This window comes from Tachypleus tridentatus, chromosome 9 (assembly GCF_004210375.1).
Source record: "Tachypleus tridentatus isolate NWPU-2018 chromosome 9, ASM421037v1, whole genome shotgun sequence".
Lineage (NCBI taxonomy): Eukaryota > Metazoa > Arthropoda > Merostomata > Xiphosura > Limulidae > Tachypleus > Tachypleus tridentatus.
The window spans coordinates 146,219,045-146,239,816 of NC_134833.1; the positions used below are offsets into that span (position 1 = coordinate 146,219,045).

Sequence of the window (20,772 nt, forward strand, 5' to 3'; positions counted from 1 at the left end):
TTAGAATTATTACCCAGTTCTAATCATAATATACGAATAATTTAGGTACAATGAAAGGTAAAATCTTTACTATTAATTATCGCCGAAGAGTTTTTGTAACACAGTTATTATCATTAGGGCTAGTGTTCACAGTGTTAGCTTACCCTATGTTTAACTACAACCGTTAATAAAGGCTAAGATAAAACTGTAGACACTAGCTAGCCCTGATGGCGGTAACTGTGTTCCTGGAACTAGTCGGTTTTGTTTAATAATAAACATTTTTACCTTTCACTGTGACAACAGAAACGTCGCGTTTTACTGTTCTTAATTGTTTAATCCTCGAATCGTCTTCTATGTTCCCAGTCATTCTTTGAATACATTAATTTCATCAGTGGTCTCCAGGTGTTTCGCCCACTCTATCGCCCATGTGTTTTACTTTGTTAGGCTAAATATCTCAAGCGGAGATAATCGACCATAGATTAAGGACAACTCCATGGATCAGACTGTTTCATAGTGTTCCCCCCGCCTATTCATCCATCTCACGTGACTAGAACTGTAGCGTGTGTGTATATACGTGGGGGTATACAAGCTTTGGCCTCTTAACGCGCGTCTGATTTTAAGCTGTCCAGCGGCAGGTAACCTAGCAACGGTTTCCGCGGCGTCTGGCACGTGGCTGCTGTCTCAAGTCATTATCACCGTTACTTTCTATTGAACCACATTATCCCAGCTGTTAGCCCGCGGCCGCCTACCAGCCCGATACTCAGAAGACTGTTATGTAGTGTGTCCAACCCACTAATTCTTTGTTTAATGGCTTCACATAGTTAACGGCCTTTTGGTGGCCAACAGGATATAAAAAAACATGACCTTAGAATCTTTTGCTCATTTCCAATTCTTAATTTGAAAAAAAAAAATAACGTTTGAAGGCTGATAATGCTAAAATTCGAGTTTCGGTACTCGTGTTGAGCAGAGCACGTATAACCCGTTATGTAGTTTTGTATTTAACACGAAATAAACAGAGTTATATATTTGTGGGATTTCATTTTTTCGTTTTATTTGAGAAAATCGTGCAAAACCGGATGAATACCGTGAAATATGATTTCTAATTTTTTGTTCTGTATTGACACAAAAACAAAACCATTAAATATATTATATGAAAGTTCGCTCAGGAATATTAGAAAACAAATGAAGTAACAAATATTTTTAATTTTTGCTGACTGTTGATTAATTACCCTGGACTTTTTTATTATTATTTTTATTCTTTGCTTGGAAAAGTTGACTACTTCAACTCAGTAAGTTGGATGAACGGTAAATTGACGGACTAACAACGGTAAAATTCGGGTCTCGATTCCGCGAGATGGACATAACGCAGATAACCTATTGCTTGGCGGCCCGGTATGGCCAGGTGGGTTAAGGCGTTCGATTCGTAATCTGACGGTCGCAGATTCGAATCCCGGTCGCACTAAACATGCTCGCCCTTTCAGCCGTAGGGGGCGTTATAATATGACGGTAAATACCACTATTCGTTGGTGAAAGAGTAGCCCAAGAGTTGGCGGTGGGTGGTGATGACTAGCTGCCTTCCCTCTAGGCTTACACTGCTAAGTTATGGAAGGCTAGAGCAGATAGTCCTCGTGTAGCTTTGGGCGAAATTCGAAAACAAACAAACAAACCTATTGTGTGGCTTTGGTCTGAAACAAACAAATTATCAATACGATAAGCCAGAGATATTTTAGACCCTATTTACATGAGAATAAGTTCGTTGTATTTTTTTAAATCATTACGTGTCGTGTAATCACGAGTTTTCAATTCCTGGCATCAATTTCGTTGTTAAACTCCGAAATTAACGCTTGTCTCACGATATATCTGCACGTGCTTAGAGATCTCACCTCGACGATGCCCTCGTCGTATCTGCTTTACCTTCAGCTATCTAATCTACACTCGTATTGTTGATTGGATCACTGTAAAGCTGTCTGTCTGTGAAGTCAAATGTTTGTCTTCAAGTAAAGGTATGTACTAGCAGAAAAAAAGTGTGACAGCAACATAATCATATGAAACTGTTTAGATTGTTATGGAACTATGATGTTAGGTTTAAGGTGAAGTCAACTTATTTAGACGACATATAAAATTCTGGAAATACTTGCATTATCTACATTTAAAACTAAGCTAAAACTCAACTTTATCCGAACAGATCTTTGAACAGAAGGAGACCAAATCAAGTAAGTTTGTTGTCAGTTGTTTCTGACAAACAGCACTGTGAATTGGACTTAGACTTACGTGGGTCTTACTTCAGATGGCCAGATCATCCTTGTCTGATCCCGCAGTCCAAAGCTGGAAGTTCCTTTTTAAAGCCAGAAGCTGATTGTTTTTATATCAAGGTCAGAATATTAAAACAATATATGGAATTAAAATGAAAGTTACCTTACACGATGTAGACTATGTATTTCTTACTAATGATTTTGTTTTTGTCTTACCAATTGTTTGTTTTTCAATTAGAAGAACAAAAGTATCTGATATTTCCATGTTATATAATTATACATATTTAATTTGAGTAGAGGTGAAGTGGAGATTTGATTAGTTTCATTGTCGATAGGAAAGACATTTTTATTCGCTTACATAAGTGGGCAACCTACTTTTTATCGTGTGATACCATTAATTTGAGCGAGAAAATGTACGTGAACGTGCATTAAACGTTTTGTGTTTAATCTGAAAGGCAGTCAGCTGCGTTCATTTTTATCATAATCTCCCCTGTCTCCCCCAGAGATGATCGTTTTTATCCTTTATATGTGTCAGAAGTGTATATAACCAAGCGTGGTCGAATGATGAAATGTACATCTTTATCGTAATCGAATAGCAGGGGATGAAACCCCACACCAGTATGTCTTCGTAGATATGTAAACCACCAGGGGATGCAACCCCGCACCGTTGTGTCTTCTGTAGAGACGTAAATCACCAGTGAATGAAACCCCACACCAGTATGTCTTCATAGATATGTAAACCACCAGGGGATGCAACCCCGCACCGTTGTGTCTTCTGTAGAGACGTAAATCACCAGTGAATGAAACCCCACACCAGTATGTCTTCATAGATATGTAAACCACCAGGGGATGCAACCCCGCACCGTTGTGTCTTCTGTAGAGATGTGAGTCACCAGTAAATGAAACCCCACACCAGTATGTCTTCATAGATATGTAAACCACCAGGGGATGCAACCCCGCACCGTTGTGTCTTCTGTAGAGATGTGAATCACCAGGGGATGCAACCCCGCCCCAATGTGTCTTCTGTAGAGATGTGAGTCACCAGTGAATGAAACCTCACACCAGTATGTCTTCTACAGAAATGTAAATCACACTCCAATTTTTTCCATGGAGCTGTCAGTGTTAAAGGGATTCATAATTACGCTTTACATATAAATGTTTTTTTTTGTAATGATTGAATCCTGGTTTAGATTAGCTTCTCAGAATATTTACTTATCTGACCTGACTGACTGTATTCAATTCAACACTATAAAATGACAGGTGTTAGTACCTTTAGTTTGAAATGCATTCTACAAACAAATAAAACCTGCCGCGGAAAAAAAAAGTACTTTTGAATATCTTATATGTTTCAGAGTGTCACATTACAGGCAGAGGTTTGGAGAGCACTCATTTGGTAGCTCGAAGAGGCAGAAAAAACAAAGATATGCTTTGATTATTACGTTATTTACTATAGCTGACAAAATAAAGCTGTGTTTCTTGCAGCAAGTAAATAGTAGGTCTTGTCTATCGCTGTTAACAGTAGATCCTGTCTTTATAGCAGCTGTTAAAATTACATTCTGTCTTCATTATATTTCATACCAGTAAGCCTTCTCTGTTGCACCTTATAACAGTAAGACATGTCTTCGTAGCAGCTGTTAAGAGCACCCTGACTTTATAGCAGCTGTTAAGAGTACACCCTGACTTTATAGCAGCTGTTAACAACAGATCCTGTATTTTTACAGCTTTTAACAGTAGATCCTGTCATTGTTACAGTTGTTAACAGGAGATCCGGTCTTTTTTACAGTTTTTAGCAGCACATTCTGCTATTATCGCATTTGTTAACCGTGGACCTTACACTTGTTGTATCTTTTTACGGTTCATATCGATTTGTTGTAGCTGTGACATTATACCTCATATTTTTGTAGCTGCTATCATTAGGCCTCGTGTTCGTTGTAGCTGTAGCATCATACCTCATATTTTTGTAGTTGCTATCATTAGGCCTCGTGTTCGTTGTAGCTGTAGCATCATATCTCGTACTCTTTGCAGGAGTTGACATTAGATTCCTTATATGTTGCAGAAGTTGACATTAGATCCCTGTATGTTGCAGCTGTTAAAAAAAATAACTCGAATCTGTTGCAGCTGATGACAGTATATCTTATATTTGTTGTAGTTGTTTCCAGGATATCATATATTTGTTATAGTTGTTTACAGGATATCTTATATTTGTTGTAGCTGTTTACAGTATATCTTATATTTGCTGTAGTTGTTTACAGGATATCTTATATTTGTTGTAGCTGTTTACAGTATATCTTATATTTGCTGTAGTTGTTTACAGGATATCTTATATTTGTTGTAGCTTTTTACAGTATATCTTATATTTGCTGTAGTTGTTTACAGGATATCTTATATTTGTTGTAGCTTTTTACAGTATATCTTATATTTGCTGTAGTTGTTTACAGGATATCTTATATTTGTTGTAGCTGTTTACAGAATATAAAAGCTACTCTTAGTTCCGATCCCGTAAAGCAAACCACTTCATTTATTAATTTAAGTGGCATAGTTGTAGCGTAGCAAATATTGCATGTTTTGCCATTTTAAAATAGTTACCCTTCGTTCTTGGGCAACTAAGGTATCAGAGTTCATCTGTACTTATGATAACATAGTTATACCCTGTTCTAGATAACCAACGTTCATGACTCTTTGTGTAAGTGTAGTGACGTACCTACATGTAAGGTCCTCCCCTCGTTTTCTTCATATCTATGCAATTAAAATTCCTGTGTTACTCAGATAACAGCTAAAACAGGTTCATATCTATCGTGCTTTAACCCTATTTTTAGTGCATTGAATGATTTAATTTTAGCAAGAAGCATTTGTTCATTGCGCATGTTCATATACATTAATCGAACCGTCATTTTTCTGTTGGAAAAAGAACAAAAGTCATTTATAACATATATTTTGAACGTTCTAAGCAGAGGATAAGCTCATTGGCTAAATCATCTATTTTAATCTTGGTTCACGAACATCTTTTTTAAGAGTTTTGTGTTGAATGTTAGTGGATTTGATTTTGCACTAAGATGACCTTTAAGATAAGCTGTCAAGGTCACAATAAATATCGACAACTATTCATGATACACATAGTGAAAACGTTTCGAATGGGTAGAACGTTTCTTGGTTGAAAAGAAATATAGTTAAAGTAAAGTTTCACAATTTAACTGTAGCTGTTGCACAAGACAAACCACAGGCTTCGAGAGATCACTAAATGTTCTGGTAGTTACTGTATTACTCTAACCACAGGCTTCGAGAGATCACTAAATGTTCTGATAGTTACCGTATTACTCTAACCACAGGCTTCGAGAGATCACTAAATATTCTGGTAGTTACTGTATTACTCTAACCACAGGCTTCGAGATATCACTAAATGTTCTGGTAGTTACTGTATTACTCTAACCACAGGCTTCGAGAGATCACTAAATATTCTGGTAGTTACTGTATTACACTAACCACAAGCTTCGAGAGATCACTAAATGTTCTGGTAGTTATTGTACTAGACTAACCACAGGCTTCGAGAGATCACTAAATGTTCTGGTAGTTATTGTACTAGACTAACCACAGGCTTCGAGAGATCACTAAATATTCTAGTAGTTCTTGCAAAGTTTCTATTTTAAAGTATATTCGTCAATTTCTGAGGATATTGGATTTTATAAGTTTTTTTGAAGATGTGATTAGCAAAACGGCAGAAATCTGTCGATAAAAACAATTAAGGCAGCAGAAAAAACAAACAAACAAAAAACAGGGAGTGTCCCCTCCCGGAAATCGCCCACTTAGGTAACATTTACATTGTCCGGCCGGAAACCATCGTTTATCCTCACCTAACCTCCTCTTCCCCTAGTTATCTTGTAGACAACTTCGTCCTATTGACGTAACTTCAGGTTGATAGTTACAACTTGTAGACTGTGAAGACGTTCCACCTGACTAGATGAGAATTTCTTTGGAGATTCTCACACAGGGACGACACATACAAGGATTTCCTTTCGACAGGAATGTCACGCCATCTCAGGCAATATAGTGAAGTAGGGGTTGTGTATTTTAGGTTGTGTTATAAACGATTTCCTCGTAAATTTTTCGTATTACAATTTTACAAAAGAACATTAATGTACGGAATAAGGGTACGAATATGTTCCAAATATATTATACATTTTAAACAAACAACCCTGTGCCAAACGTTTCTGATTGGTTAAAACCTGTGAAGCGCAAATTTATTGCGAAAAGGTAATATTCTGTTAATAAAAAATATATATTTAAAATTAGTAATTTATTGGTTTTATAACCTACCACTCAAAGAATAAGGTCAATACTGTTGTTTCTTATGTTATCCGACTTGTTTTAAATTTTAAAAAAAGTTTCTTGTTTTTTTTTGTAACTTATCAGAGAATTAATTATATCTCTTTATAATTGTTAATTATTCTTCTATTGTGTTTTCAAAGTGATACCATACTACCCTTCGTGGCTCACGTTGGCGTACCCGTCTGCGAACCTAAGGGTCCATGGTTCACGTCCCAGTAGGGCTAAATATACACAATCACTCTGTAAAAGTCCTCTTATTAGTCTAATAATAGTAGTCCGAGAGTTGGCGGTGAGTGCTGTTAATAAACTGCCTTTGATTCACTTCAAAATTAGGGACAGGTAGAGCAGATAGACCTTGTGTAGCCTTGCGCGAAATGAAACAAATAAATAAGCAAGTTGAGTCTGTAAATAAAGATGTATTATATGTAGTATTATATTGCATTACATGAAGACGAAAGTCGGAAGAGTTTTGAAACGTCTCCACAACAGGCAGCTGCCGTCCATTCTACAAAGTTTCATCAAACCAGAAACATGTCTTCTCAGCCACCGAATAAATTTATTTTCTATGGTCTGATGGCTGTCATGGGATTGTAACTGACTGAAAATTTCAAGAAAATAAAAATAAACAGGGTAACAAATGAAATTTGAAAATGCTGATTTATTATTAAATAGTAATTCTATTGAGTTGCTAAGGCGTGTATATTTTAGTTACATGATAATATAGTCACGTTCGTAATAATCTTGTAATAATTAAACTTATGCTTCAAATGCCAACTGAGAAAACTTGCTCTTGACACATAACATCATGTTTCGAAAATAAAATTTGGATGTTACAAATAGAGAGGTTAGGCACATTATATTAAAAGGATTTAGCAGCCTCACTACGTCGTTACAGTTCTTGTCACCGCGTCCGCTCATGCTGTATACGATGACCGTACATTGTTAAAATTGTCCAAAGTATACTTTCTGTTGGAAAATTCACGTTATAAGACCGTCATCTCAGGACCCGTTTTAATAGTCCGATCGCACGTAAATCCATAAAAGTTGTCCCCGGCAGATTGTCAGGTGTGTGTTAGTATTGACTCAAGTATGCAACGATTGTATTGGAAACTGTTGCCTTTGACATGTTTGGTTTGGTTTCTTGTGAATTTCGTGCAAAGCTACACGAGAACTATCTACGCTAGTCGTCTCTAATTTAGCAGGAAAATACTAGAAGTGAGACAGCTAGTCATCACTACTCACCACCAACTCTTGGGATACTCTTTCACTAACGAATAGTGGGGTTGACAGTCACATTATGACGCCATCACTGAAATGGAAAGGATCCAAACCCGTATTTGCGAATGGAACACCCTAACCACCTGGCCATGTTGAGCCTTGAAATTGTGGAGTCGAAAGAAATCTTATAAATAAGAGAACTGATGGAAAGGCCAGGTCAATCATCCGACATCATTCCGATTGAAAATTTATGGGCCGAGTTAAACAGATTAACGAAAGCTCACAAGCCAAACTCGGAAGATGAACTTTTTGAAGTACTTAAAGAAGGATGGTAGTCAATCACTCAGTAACATCTGTACAAACTTATTAAAAGGGTTCCATGTTGATGTTGTAGTAGTGAAATACAAGAGAATGTTGACTAAATATTAACTTGTGAAACTGACTTGTGTTATTTTTAGTTTCATTTTTACGTTCGATTATTGGAGATAAACTTGTTTGATTATTTTTGTAAGCTAATTGTAATAAGAAGATCTAAAAACGATAACAGTTGTACAACAGTTTGTATGAAAATATAATAAACTACAACAGTTGTACAGCAGTTTGTATAAAAATATAATAAACTACAACAGTTGTACAACAGTTTGTGTGAAAATATAATAAACTACAACAGTTTATATGAGAATATAAGAAACTACAACAGTTGTACAACAGTTTATATGAGAATATAAGAAACTACAACAGTTGTACTACAGTCTATAAGAGAACATAAGAAACTACAACAGTTGTACAACAGTCTATAAGAGAATATAAGAAACTATAATAGTTGTACAACAGTTTATATGAGAATATAGGAAACTACAATGGTTGTACAACAGTTTTTATGAGAATATAAGAAACTACAATAGTTGTACAACAGTTTCTATGATAATATATAACTAAAATAATGAAAAGTTCAGGTATTTATGTTAACATTAGGATTTCAGTACATACCTGAACAGATTTCGTCGAGTGCGTTCTAAAAACATATAGTTATATATCTGTATATAGATATATATATTTTTCCTGTTATCTAATAAAATATCTAACAAATTAATACCTTTTAAAGGGGCATTTTTTCCACCCCCTGTAAATAATTAGATTAGATTAATAAACTAAATTTGTTCGTAAAAACTATTTTTGAAAGAAACGTTTTATTGTTAAACATGGTTAAATATAATGACACAATATATTTTTTCCATGCTCCTGACCTTAGAAAGTTTACAAATTTAGGCTTGAGATCACCGTTTTTGGATCAGTAGATGGACTATAGAAATGTTTTTGTTTGTTTGTTTTGAATTTCGCACAAAGCTACTCGAGGGCTATCTGTGCTAGCCGTCCTTAATTTACCAGTGTAAGAATAGAGAAAAGGCAGCTAGTCATCTACACCCACCGCCAACTCTTGGGCTACTCTTTTACCAACGAATAGTGGGATTGACCGTCATATTATAACGCCCCCACGGCTGAAAGGGCGAGCATGTTTGGCTCGACGGGGATGCGAACCCGCGACCCTCAGATTACGAGTCGCACGCCTTAACACGCTTGGCCATGCCGGGCCCTATAGAAATGTAAATATTGTAAATGTTTTGCCTATTTCAGAAAGTGGTAGCATATACTCATACAGGAAAATCGATTCTACAGTTTATGTCTACTCCCCAAATGTAAAGCTTGTTTCTTTTCTACGTATAATATTGTACAATCTACTATTCGGCTGTCGTCATCTGATTGTTCTCTCTGATTAAAATTTATACCTTTTCGGATATGCCTGATTAAAACTTTCCTTTCTTTGTGTTTAATATATTTATAGGCTATTTTCTTCGTATCTCAATATCTTTCTCTTTTATATCTCTGGTTGTCTGTTACATAGTCTGTTTCATATTAAACCTTATTACCCACAGAACGAGTTGACTTAAGTTCAAGTAGAGAGATATTGATGTAACCAATATTATTCCAAGCTTTATTCAGGTTGTTTAATAAAGGATATTCTACGTCTTATTAACGTTCTTATCATAGAAGTCTGGTTTATCCGGCCAGGAGAGAAAAATACCATTTAATAATAAATCATATCAGGACTTTATTATCTAACACTGCAAGAGTGATGTATTAACAACTAATAATCAAATCATGAAATATTACTGGAAGAACGTTGATGTGCGAAGAATGGAAAATGTGTTAATCAACACAATGTTACATGTTACACACCAATATTTTAATCTACACCAGGTAACCTGGCACACACCAAGGTTTTAAAAAGTTTAAGATGTAACGACATCATCTTTAATCAATACCAGGTTACCTGGCACACACCAAGGTTTTAACTAGTTTATGATGTAACAGCATCATCTTTAATCAATACCAGGTTACCTGGCACACACCAAGGTTTTAACCAGTTTATGATGTAACGACATCATCTTTAATCAATACCAGGTTACCTGGCACACACCAAGGTTTTAACTAGTTTATGATGTAACGACATCATCTTTAATCAATACCAGGTTACCTGGCACACACCAAGGTTTTAACAAGTTTATGATGTAACGACATCATCTTTAATCTACACCAGGTTACCTGGCACACACCAAGGTTTTAACTAGTTTATGATGTAACGACATCATCTTTAATCTTCACCAGGTTACCTGGCACACACCAAGGTTTTAACTAGTTTATGATGTAACGACATCATCTTTAATCAATACCAGGTTACCTGGCACACACCAAGGTTTTAACTAGTTTATGATGTAACGACATCATCTTTAATCAATACCAGGTTACCTGGCACACACCAAGGTGTTAACTAGTTTATGATGTAACGACATCATCTTTAATCAATACCAGGTTACACGGCACACACCAAGATTGCAACACGTTTATGGTGTAACGACATGGTCTTTGACCTTGTATCAATGCCTTCACTCACAAACTCAAGGCTACAGTTACGAAAGAGATTCTTTCGACTCGAAAGAAAGCCATTATGGTGATATATGCATTCTTTTAAAGTTGATGAGGTCACACGGGCTTTTGGTCATACGTTGTTATCGACGGCTGTTTTCGTGAGAGAAATGGTTAAGACTAAAACAACCACAATTCTGTTCGACCTGTCAAACCTCTCATACAGTTTGAATATTTTGCGTTTCCTCTATCTTTATATATGATAATTAAAACCGTTGTCCACGCACAGAGCATGCTTTTCGGAGAAGCTCGCCAAAACGGTTGATATGATAGAAAATATTTTGTTTTCCGCCAAAGACTTGCACCAACAGAAATTGCTATTTTAGATAATACTCTGTAGTCGTGTTCATTGGCTTGGAATTATTGAATAGGATGAAGTAACCCTTCCCCACACTCTTCAGTGATAATAGCATATGGCATTCCACTTTGCTCAAAGTAAACTCACAATTATCAGACACATAGTTAATGAAGGATGCACTAACCAACGGTTTGTAACGTTTGAGGTTATTTCTCTTTCAATGGACAATGGCCTCATCGCGAGGGAGTTTCAGTAGTATTCTTTTTATTCAGACTTTCAAGAAAACAATTTAATTCAAGTACTCCAACATTTTAAATATTTTCGTATAAAAGTTTATTTTCGGTATAGTAGTTTTTAAATTTCTTTGTGTCCATTTTATGTGATTAGGGCTCGCATTTTAAACAGTTTTTAAGTTACTGAAACAGAGAGAAACAATGAAAGTACGGTTAATCTAGTTTCATGAGTCCAGGACAATGAGCTGGACCATGAATGTGCGTATTGATTATCTCTATTCCAGTAAGCGTAGCGTGATATACCTCTATTACAGCCGCGTCAGGAGTCTTTCCTTCTGTGAAGTATACTGACTTTTTTCTGTGTGGGTACCAAGAAAACACACTTCCCCCTTCCTACCCCGGTAGTCTATTTATTGCTTATGTGGTGGTAAACATCTGGGATGGACATACATATATACATGCTTTCAATCAAAATTTATTTCATATTTTAACAAAGCAACGACATCTGAGTTGCCCTGTACTTAACATTTTATATATCAGCTAAAGTTTGTTTTAGGCCTGAGTTAGTATATGAACATATAAGAAACAGTACGAGTGTTGACGTAACTACGTATAACAAGTGATATGTTGGAAGATATTAAACTACAAGAGAGAAATCATTGAAACTGTACAGAAACAGTCTAGCCGGTGAAGTTAAATACAGTTAAGTTTTATGTTTTTTAAAACACGAGGTTTGTAAAATGCGGTTGTTGTTTTTTAATATATTTATGTTGTGTGTTAATACTAAATCTATGTTGTAAAGTATCAGTATACTTTTGTTGTAATTTATTATTGCTTGTTTGTAGAATTAAACGTTCTGTATTGTATATCTCGTTTTTAAATCAGTGAAATTGTCTCACATTTGTGTATCAGTGAAATAATCTCATATCTGGACATCAATTAAGTAGTAACAGTGAAAGAGTTAACCGTTGAATGATAACCACTGCCAGTATTGACATAGGGAGTAACTTATCGGTAAATGTGACAGTGAAAGAGTTAACCGTTGAATGATAACCACTGCCAGTATTGACCTAGGGAGTGACTTATCTGTAAACGTGACAGTGAAAGAGTTAACCGTTGAATGATAACCACTGCCAGTATTGACCTAGGGAGTGACTTATCTGTAAATGTGACAGTGAAAGAGTTAACCGTTGAATGATAACCACTGCCAGTATTGACCTAGGGAGTGACTTATCTGTAAACGTGACAGTGAAAGAGTTAACCGTTGAATGATAACCACTGCCAGTATTGACCTTGGGAGTAACTTATCTGTAAACGTGACAATGAAAGAGTTAATTGTTGAATAATAACCACTGTCAGGTGTGTATTAGGATGTATATGTTTGTGGATTGGATTTTGCCCTTACTTGTAAACTGATGGAGTAGGTGGAAGGTTATTAGTTAACTTAACTTAACCCACTGTCAACTCTTTTATAAGGCTTCAACTCCCCTATCCCTCCTAGCGTAGATTAAACCTTTTGTTGTTGTTTTTGAACCACAGTCCCACACCGCAGGGCCGCATTCAAAATACTAATATATGAAAATTATCAACTTTAGAGCACATTTAAAGTTATAGTGAAAGCAAAACAAAAACCTGTCTACAATGTCACTCACGTAGCTGCGAAATGCTGGTTTTACGTACAAGAGAAGTATCAGTGTCTCCCAGAACATGACAAAGGTACGTTTAAGAGGGACAATGTTATCACTGGTATTGTCTGACTATGTATGTAATTAGATTTTTCTTAACTATAGAAATGAATAGTAGTAGTGTTTTGAGTCTTGATATTGCAACTGATACAGAAACGCAATTACATACAAAATTTTGTTGTTAGCTCTTATAGTGTGTGTGTTTTTTTTCGTATAGCAAAGCCACAAAGGGCTATCTGCTGAGCCCACCGAGGGGAATCGAACCCCTGATTTTAGCGTTGTAAATCTGGAGACATACTGCTGTACTAGCGGGGGGCAGCTCTTATAGTGTGTAGAAGTTGTTGACCCGGCTGACATATTGGATATAATACAACTATACATTGATGGATTCGTTAGTTGGACAATTAAATTCGTAGTAAAACAAGAGAGATTTAGATAATTAGACTGAAATATGTCAGTTAGAGCTTTCGTGGTCAACGATGTTCTTTAACGCCACTTTTCTGTTTCAAACTTTCTCAATTAGTTGAGAAGTGATCGTCTAAGTTTCTTATGCTGTTTCGTGGTGACGATAAACTCACTTGAAGTAAAGATGTATCTCAGAACGACTGGTACGGTTATTAAAACATTTACCAAAATAAAGCAGAGAACGACGTTTCGACCTTCTTAGGTCATCTTCAGGTTTATAAAGAGAGAGTACCTGAGAAAGTCGAAACGTTGTTCTCTGCTTTATGCTGTTTCGTTTTGTTGTTTTTTTTCTTGAAATTTTATTAAGATCCACAGTCAAAAATGTTTGGATTTGGTTAAATCCTATATACGTTGAGGCAGTAAAACTTTACACACGGTCAGATGTCCGTACAGACACACCCTGGAGACACCCAGGTAATATTAATATAATGTGTTGTTATCTTCTGTTGTTGATAACATTTGTGAACGTTGTTCCTCGTGCTCTCACGGTGAAAGGTATAATATAACGAGTGTTTATCTTCTTTTGTCACATATATAACATCTGTTCTCCACTTTTTTGTCTTTCAGGTTTCAACCAAATGACTAAGCAGTGGAGCCTGAGTCAGGCCTAATAGCTGCGTATGTTTGTTCTACTCCACTTCATTTAAAACTCGGTCTGAACCGTCCAATCAGCCTTGTTCCTTCTTATGACGTCGTTAGAGGAAGCCATGCATGAGAATACTGTAAAGACCAACCAGACAGTAGAACCAAGAAATGACTATTCTAGTATTGCCGACTTGAGTATGCTATCGAGTCCACCTATTCAATCTAATCAGAAACGGTTCAGCATGTCTCTAGCCAGTTTAGCGGCCTGCCAAAGTATTGACTGCTCCGATAAAGTGGTAAACCCGGATGTGGAAGACAATTGTAATAAATACGCGGTGACTGATAATCTACCAGTCACGGGGGAGAGTAAAACGTATCTAAGCGACAACGTTTCCTCCGATACAGGCACATCTTTACGTCTTCCTAGTGTCGAGGGTACGTCACAATTGTCGAACACCAGTCATCTTCGGGACACGCAGCGGAGCCGGATGTCCGTCGAAATGTCTAGCGTCGCCCTTCCAGTTTCCGGCGGGGAGCGGATAGGAAACCGGCCTGTAAGCTGCGACAGGACGTCCGAGCAGTCACCTACTCACAGTCCCGCGATTTCGCCGAGCCCTGATTGCAGTAGAAGTCCAGTCGGTCCTGCTAACTCACCCGCATCTGGTAGCAGCTCTCTGGAAGTGAAGCGTGCTCGTGTAGAAACAATTGTGTCCACCATGATGCAGTGTCCAAACGGTCCCGTGAACGGGTGTAAGAAGAGAAAGTTCTACCAGCCTCAACAGCACGAAGCCGTGAACGAAGACCAAAAGCGCGAAGGCGATAACGATGACGACAGTAAACAGCTCACAGAACCACCAATAAAAGAACGTCGTGTGTTTCAAGAAGATCTTAAATCAGACCTGAGGAAGATGCAGGAACAACTTGTTTTAATTGAGCAGCAGTACACGGAACTCTTTCAAGAACATGTCTCATCAAGGGTTCCGAAAACCCACAAGAAACCTCTCCAGTTTGGAGAACGAGACAACCCTCTGGCGGTATTTTCCGGCGTAACTTCCAAAGACACAGACAACATTCAGTCAAGTAGAGTGAAAAACACTACAGGTGAAACCGGACAACTTGCCTACTATAAGGATCCAGAAATCCGTCAGTCCTGTATTGTTAAACCAAATGGTCAGTCTAGCCAACCTTCAATGACCACTGACCTGGACAGTCTGGTTGATGCTCTAAAGTCTGAAATCTCCAGGTCACTGGCAAATGTTATCGACTCTGTTGTGACGAAATATAAACAAACCAGAGTGTGTTCTAAGTCGCTGGAGACGGAAACACCAAAGGATCTGACGCTGCTATCTCAAATCCTTGATCGAAAATCTCCTCGTACAAAAGTGGTTGACCGTAGCAACAGGGTCACTAATCAGATGCTAACTGGTCAGAAAGTTAACCCCTTTCCTCGTGATCCAAATTCCAGAACTCAGGGTTTCTATTCACAGGGGACTAGACACCCCGCATCATTATTCTATCCAACCCCCTTATCACAAGCAATACAATTTGCTCCATCGAGTAATATCGCCCACCATCCACCCCTACCGGCAGGTACGGGAGTGACTACAAGCAGTAGTGTTACGGAACAAACTGAAGCTATATCTCTTGTAGTAACGCCTAAAAAGAGACGCCACAAGGTGACTGATGCACGTGTAACCTCTAGCCTTGTGAATTGCTGCATGAGTCAAGAAGATTCTAGCCCTAAGTGTCCTGCCATTAATGACACGACACAACCCTTCATTTGTCTCCCGGTGTACCCTCACCAGCCACCTCCTCTGGTCCCTGTAAGCTTACCCACGTCTGTGGCTATTCCTAACCCCAGTCTCCATCATCATGAATTGTTTCCCTATTGCTACGAGACCACCAGGCTAGCCTACTTCGACCAAGCGGAGAGATCCTTTAAGTCAGCCCTTGCTGGACGTACCCCTTCCCAGTATCCCGATTCTCCAGTTGAGTCCACAGCCTTCTCTTACCTGAAACAGGATGTAGGAGAGGGATCAGACGGTGGTGAAAGCCAGGGTTGCGAGTCAGGTCTGGCAGTTATATCCTTTTTACATAGTTTTAGACGCTTAAGCCTAAACGTTTAGTTTTGTAGTTTGGTTTGTATTGAATTTCGCGCGAAGCTACTCGAGGGTTATCTGCGCTATCCGTCCCTAATTTAGTGGTGTAAGACTAGAGGAAAGGCAGCTAGTCATCACCGCCCACCGCCAACTCTAGGGTTACTCTTTTACCAACGAATAGTGGAATTGACCGTCATGTTATAACGCCCCCACGGATAAGAGCGAGCATGTTTGGTGTGACGGGAATTCAAACACGCGACCCTCTGACTGCGAGTTGAATGCCTTAACCACCTGGCCATGCCGAGCCAGTTTTGTAGTAAAACAATATAAGTGAACAAATAGTTTAAATTCAGGTCCATCAAACATGACAGACACATACTTTTTGTAATGTTTTATGTTTGTTCGAAGCAGTTGTATGAACTTCGTCCTTGTATAACGTATATAAACAAACTAAACGAGGGACTGTTCTAGCTCATCTTCAGAAACTAACAACCCTAAAGATTCAGGGTACTGATTTTGTACAGAAAGTGTCAACCTCAGTGTCATCTAGTAAAGCATTCTACAACCTTCTGAGAGAAAGTAGAGAAGAATGCAGTTTATCTAAGACACTATCTACTATAATCAGTACCGAAGAGGCCTTTCCTATCAATACCAGAACTCGGGTTGGCTGGGGTATCATAACAAAATAATGGTTGGGAAGCTATTTGTATTGAACTAATGTTATGATATCAGTTTATAGCATGTTATATGTTAGCGTGTTATATCATGATTATGGTATTATTGTACCATATCTCTTACATGCATCTATCTCATGTATTATTAATCCATTTAAGCTCTATCTTAGCATCCTCCACGTGATAGATCACAATATGCTGTTTATTGCTATATTGGGTTTACTGTCGATAAAGTTTTAACGCTTTTGTTGGGATTTTAACATGATTTTACTTGACAGTTCTCCATAGAACTTCAGGTTAGTGTCTGACAGAGTGCAGGTCAACGGTTTACTTAGTTTACAGAAAGATGTTCATCCACACTACAGAACAACACTACTACGTAAATATAATAGGATTTCTATGAACGTAACTAAAACCACGACCTATATTTTGCAGAATGTAACTTTATTAGATCAGTGTTTCGTTACTACAGTTTCGTCAGGAGCGATTGATACTCTACAGCTTCACTAATCTATATAAAAGTCGTAATTTTATTCACGTTAATACATATATGTCTCATAATAAAGTCCTGTACGTCTACAATACATTATTTAGAACTATACAGATAGTACTAACTCGTTACCAAGGTTACCACTATGTCTACAGTAGATTGTTTGTTTTGAATTTCGCGCAAAGCTACTCGAGGGCTATCTTCGCTAGCCGTCCCTAATTTAGCAGTGTAAAATTAGAGGGAAGGCAGCTAGTCATCACCACCCACCGCCAAGTCTTGGATTACTCTTTTACCAACGAATAGTGGGATTGATCGTCACATTATAACTCCCCTACGGCTGAAAGGGCGAGCATGTCTGGTGCGACCCTCGGATTACGAGTCGAACGCCTTAACACGCTTGGCCATGCCGAACCTACCTACAGTACAACATCCGGAACTATTCAGATGGCGTTAAGTCGTGACCAGGATTACCAGTATGTATGCAGTACAACATATAGAACTGTTCAGGTAGTGATAACTTGTTACCAGTATGTCTACAGTAGCACATTTATAACTATACTGAGAGTGATAGGTCGTTACCAGGGTTAACAGCATGTCTACAGTACAACATATAGAACTATACAGGTAATGATAAGTCATGACCAGTATCAATCTGGAAAAGTTTTTAGTATGGCCTACATTTGAACCTGACTTCCCAACTCCGAAATACGGAGCTCTACAATTAGACTAACCAACACCTCAATAGATTGTTTTGATCTACATATCAAGAAGGGAACAGCGAATGCTTGAGCATTTAGGATTTGCTCTTATATCTGAAACATTAAAAATAAGTCATACGAATAACGTGATGACCACCAAGTAACCTATACTACCCTAACACTTACAACCATTTATCGTCTGAAACTAACATCTTTGTTTTGTAAAGAACCGCCCATAGTTTCTATTCTTGTTCGACGTCCATCCTCCACCCTTGCGAATTTCAATAATTAAATAATAATTTCACACTCGTCCTTTCTGTTATCAATCAAATTCATGCAGAGTTCAGGCGAACTGATACAAGCCCAGCTGCCCGAAGATAGTCCTTCCGGCAGTTAGCCCATCTTTAAAATAGCTAAATGAAATACAAAGCTAGCATATGTGTGTCATTGGAGTATCAGGAACGTCTAGGAATCGTGAAGTAAAAATAAAGGGAGCTATTTCATTTTTAAAACATTTCATTTAATAATTTATAAGTTACAAAAATATGTTATAGCTTTAATAGTTTCCCAGTTTTTATGTTCATTTGATTGTTAATTATTCTACATTGTTGCAGACAGTTTAATGTCCTTTAGGTTGGGCCCGGCATGGCCACGTGGGTAAGGCACTCGACTCGTAATCTGAGAGTCGCGGGTTCGAATCCTTGTCGCACCAAACATGATCGTCCTTTCAGCCGTGGGGGTGTTATAATGTTATAGTCAATCCCACTATTCGTTGGTAAAAGAGTAGCCCAAGAGTTGGCGGTGGGTGGTGATGACTAGCTGCCTTCCCTCTAGTCTTACACTGCTAAATTAGGGACGGCTAGCACAGATAACCCTGGTATAGCTTTGCGCGAAATTCAAAAAACAAACAAACAAACCCAAATTGTGAGGAGCGCCCCCTATGGGACGTAAGTAATAAAAAGTAGAGACTAACTGCTTGCACATTCTTTGAACATATTGTCTAAATCTAAATAATACGATTACCATGGTTATATCATTCTGTTATGAGTTCTTTAGGATGAATTTGAGCATAATAAAAATTTAAATTATTAACACAGGTAAAGCTGTATAAACGCGGTTAGTTGTGTGAAGTAAAGCTGAATAAACGCGATTAGTTGTTTGAAGTAAAGCTGTTTAAACGCGGTTAGTTGTTTGAAGTAAAGCTGTTTAAACGCGGTTAGTTGTTTGAAGTAAAGCTGAATAAATGCAGTTATTTGTTTGAAAACAATTTCCGTAGACGTTTGTTTTTTTAATTCCGTCCAAGGCTACACAAGGGCTAGCTGCGCTAGCCGTCCCTAATTCAGCAGTGTAACACTAGAGCAAAGGCAGCTGATCATCATCACCCACCGCCAACTCTTGAGCTACTATTTTACCCACTAATGGTGGGATTGACCGCGTCATAATAACGCCCCCGCGGCTAAAAGGCCAAGCATGTTTGGTGGAAAGGGGATTCAAACACGCGACTCTCAGGTTGCGAGTCGAGTGCTCTAACCACCTGGCCATGCGGGGCCCCACTGAGGGAAATCGAACCCCTGAGTTTTAGCATTGTACATCCGGAGACTTACCGCTCTGCTAGCGGGGGACAAAAACGAGTCGTATTGCTTCCTTCAACGTTTCAATACTAAATAAAACATACTGTTTTGTACCTTGCGAAGCAGATCAATTATTGTTTAATACAAGAAAACAAATTGAACAATATAGCACAAAACCCAAGAAATTATATCTGGTAACAAGTTAAAGAAAAACGCAATTAAAGTAAAATCAAAACCTTCACTGAATTCTGTCCAGTGAAAGGTGTCACTGACTCCGTTTTGTGTTTCGCTGGAAAGTTTTTCTTTTGGATAAAATCGATATAAGACTCACTAGACCTACCTGATATTTAGGCTTGGTGTAGTGTTTTCTAAACTCATTTCAAGTAAGGCTGTTTACAGTTGCAATGCGAGTTTTTCAACATTGTTGTTGATACATAGATCTCTGCCTGGCCATGGATTCATCGATAATTAACAATTTTGTAAAACAACAAAAAAAAAAAAAATTTTTGCAACATTTCTACAATCGAACTCCATAATTGATTTTTGGTTTTCCAGACTGGTAGGAAACGGTTTTACTCAATTTGTCAGATATTAAAACAGCGATAACAGTAGTTTTATTTAATGTTTTTTTTGTAAATATTTTAGTTATATTAATTTCATTAATTAAAATTAAAACTAACTGTATTATTGTAATGTTTTAATATGAAATATTGCGCTTTGGACTTTATGAACTTTATGACTTTCGACTTTATGAACTACAGGAGGTATATATAAATTATCAGATATGTTTCAAATCTATCATCGTATAGAAACGTTCTGAACTATTTACGCTTTGTTTGTATTTAATTTCACGCAAATCTACTCGTAGGCTATCTGTGTCAGGCGTCTCTAATTTAGTTTTTTTTTTAGATTTGAGGATAGACATCTAGTCAGCAACACCAACTACCACCACTTGGTAGTTATCGAATCGAATAGTGAGATAGATCCTTACTTTATAACGCTCCTTCGACTAAAAGGACAAGTACGTTTGTTAACAGGGATTCGAACGTTATTGGCGAAAGTTGCAAATTTTTAAAGGAAATAATACGGAACACCTTGATTTCGGGTTTAAATATTTATGAAAAATAGACCATAATTATATAATATTTTATATATATGGACACGCAGTTACGTCAGTGCCTCATAATATGTATATATAACTTTCATAATTACATGTG

At 37.5% G+C, this 20,772-nt stretch overlaps 1 protein-coding gene across 4 annotated transcripts in view; it reads left to right on the forward strand.

Moving 5' to 3' along the window:
- Positions 1-20,772, forward strand: part of LOC143226611 (homeobox protein prospero-like) — a 67,969-nt gene that overhangs the window by 19,821 nt on the left and 27,376 nt on the right. For 2 of the 4 annotated variants that reach the window (XM_076457809.1, XM_076457808.1), the window contains 2 exons: positions 2,165-2,351; positions 14,006-16,104. In XM_076457809.1, the coding sequence (XP_076313924.1) occupies positions 14,125-16,104 (1,980 nt within the window). In that variant the 5' untranslated portion in view covers positions 2,165-2,351; positions 14,006-14,124. Of the gene's footprint in view, positions 1-1,847; positions 1,983-2,164; positions 2,352-14,005; positions 16,105-20,772 lie in introns of those variants that run through there. The other 2 variants (XM_076457810.1, XM_076457811.1) reach the window with 2 other exon arrangements.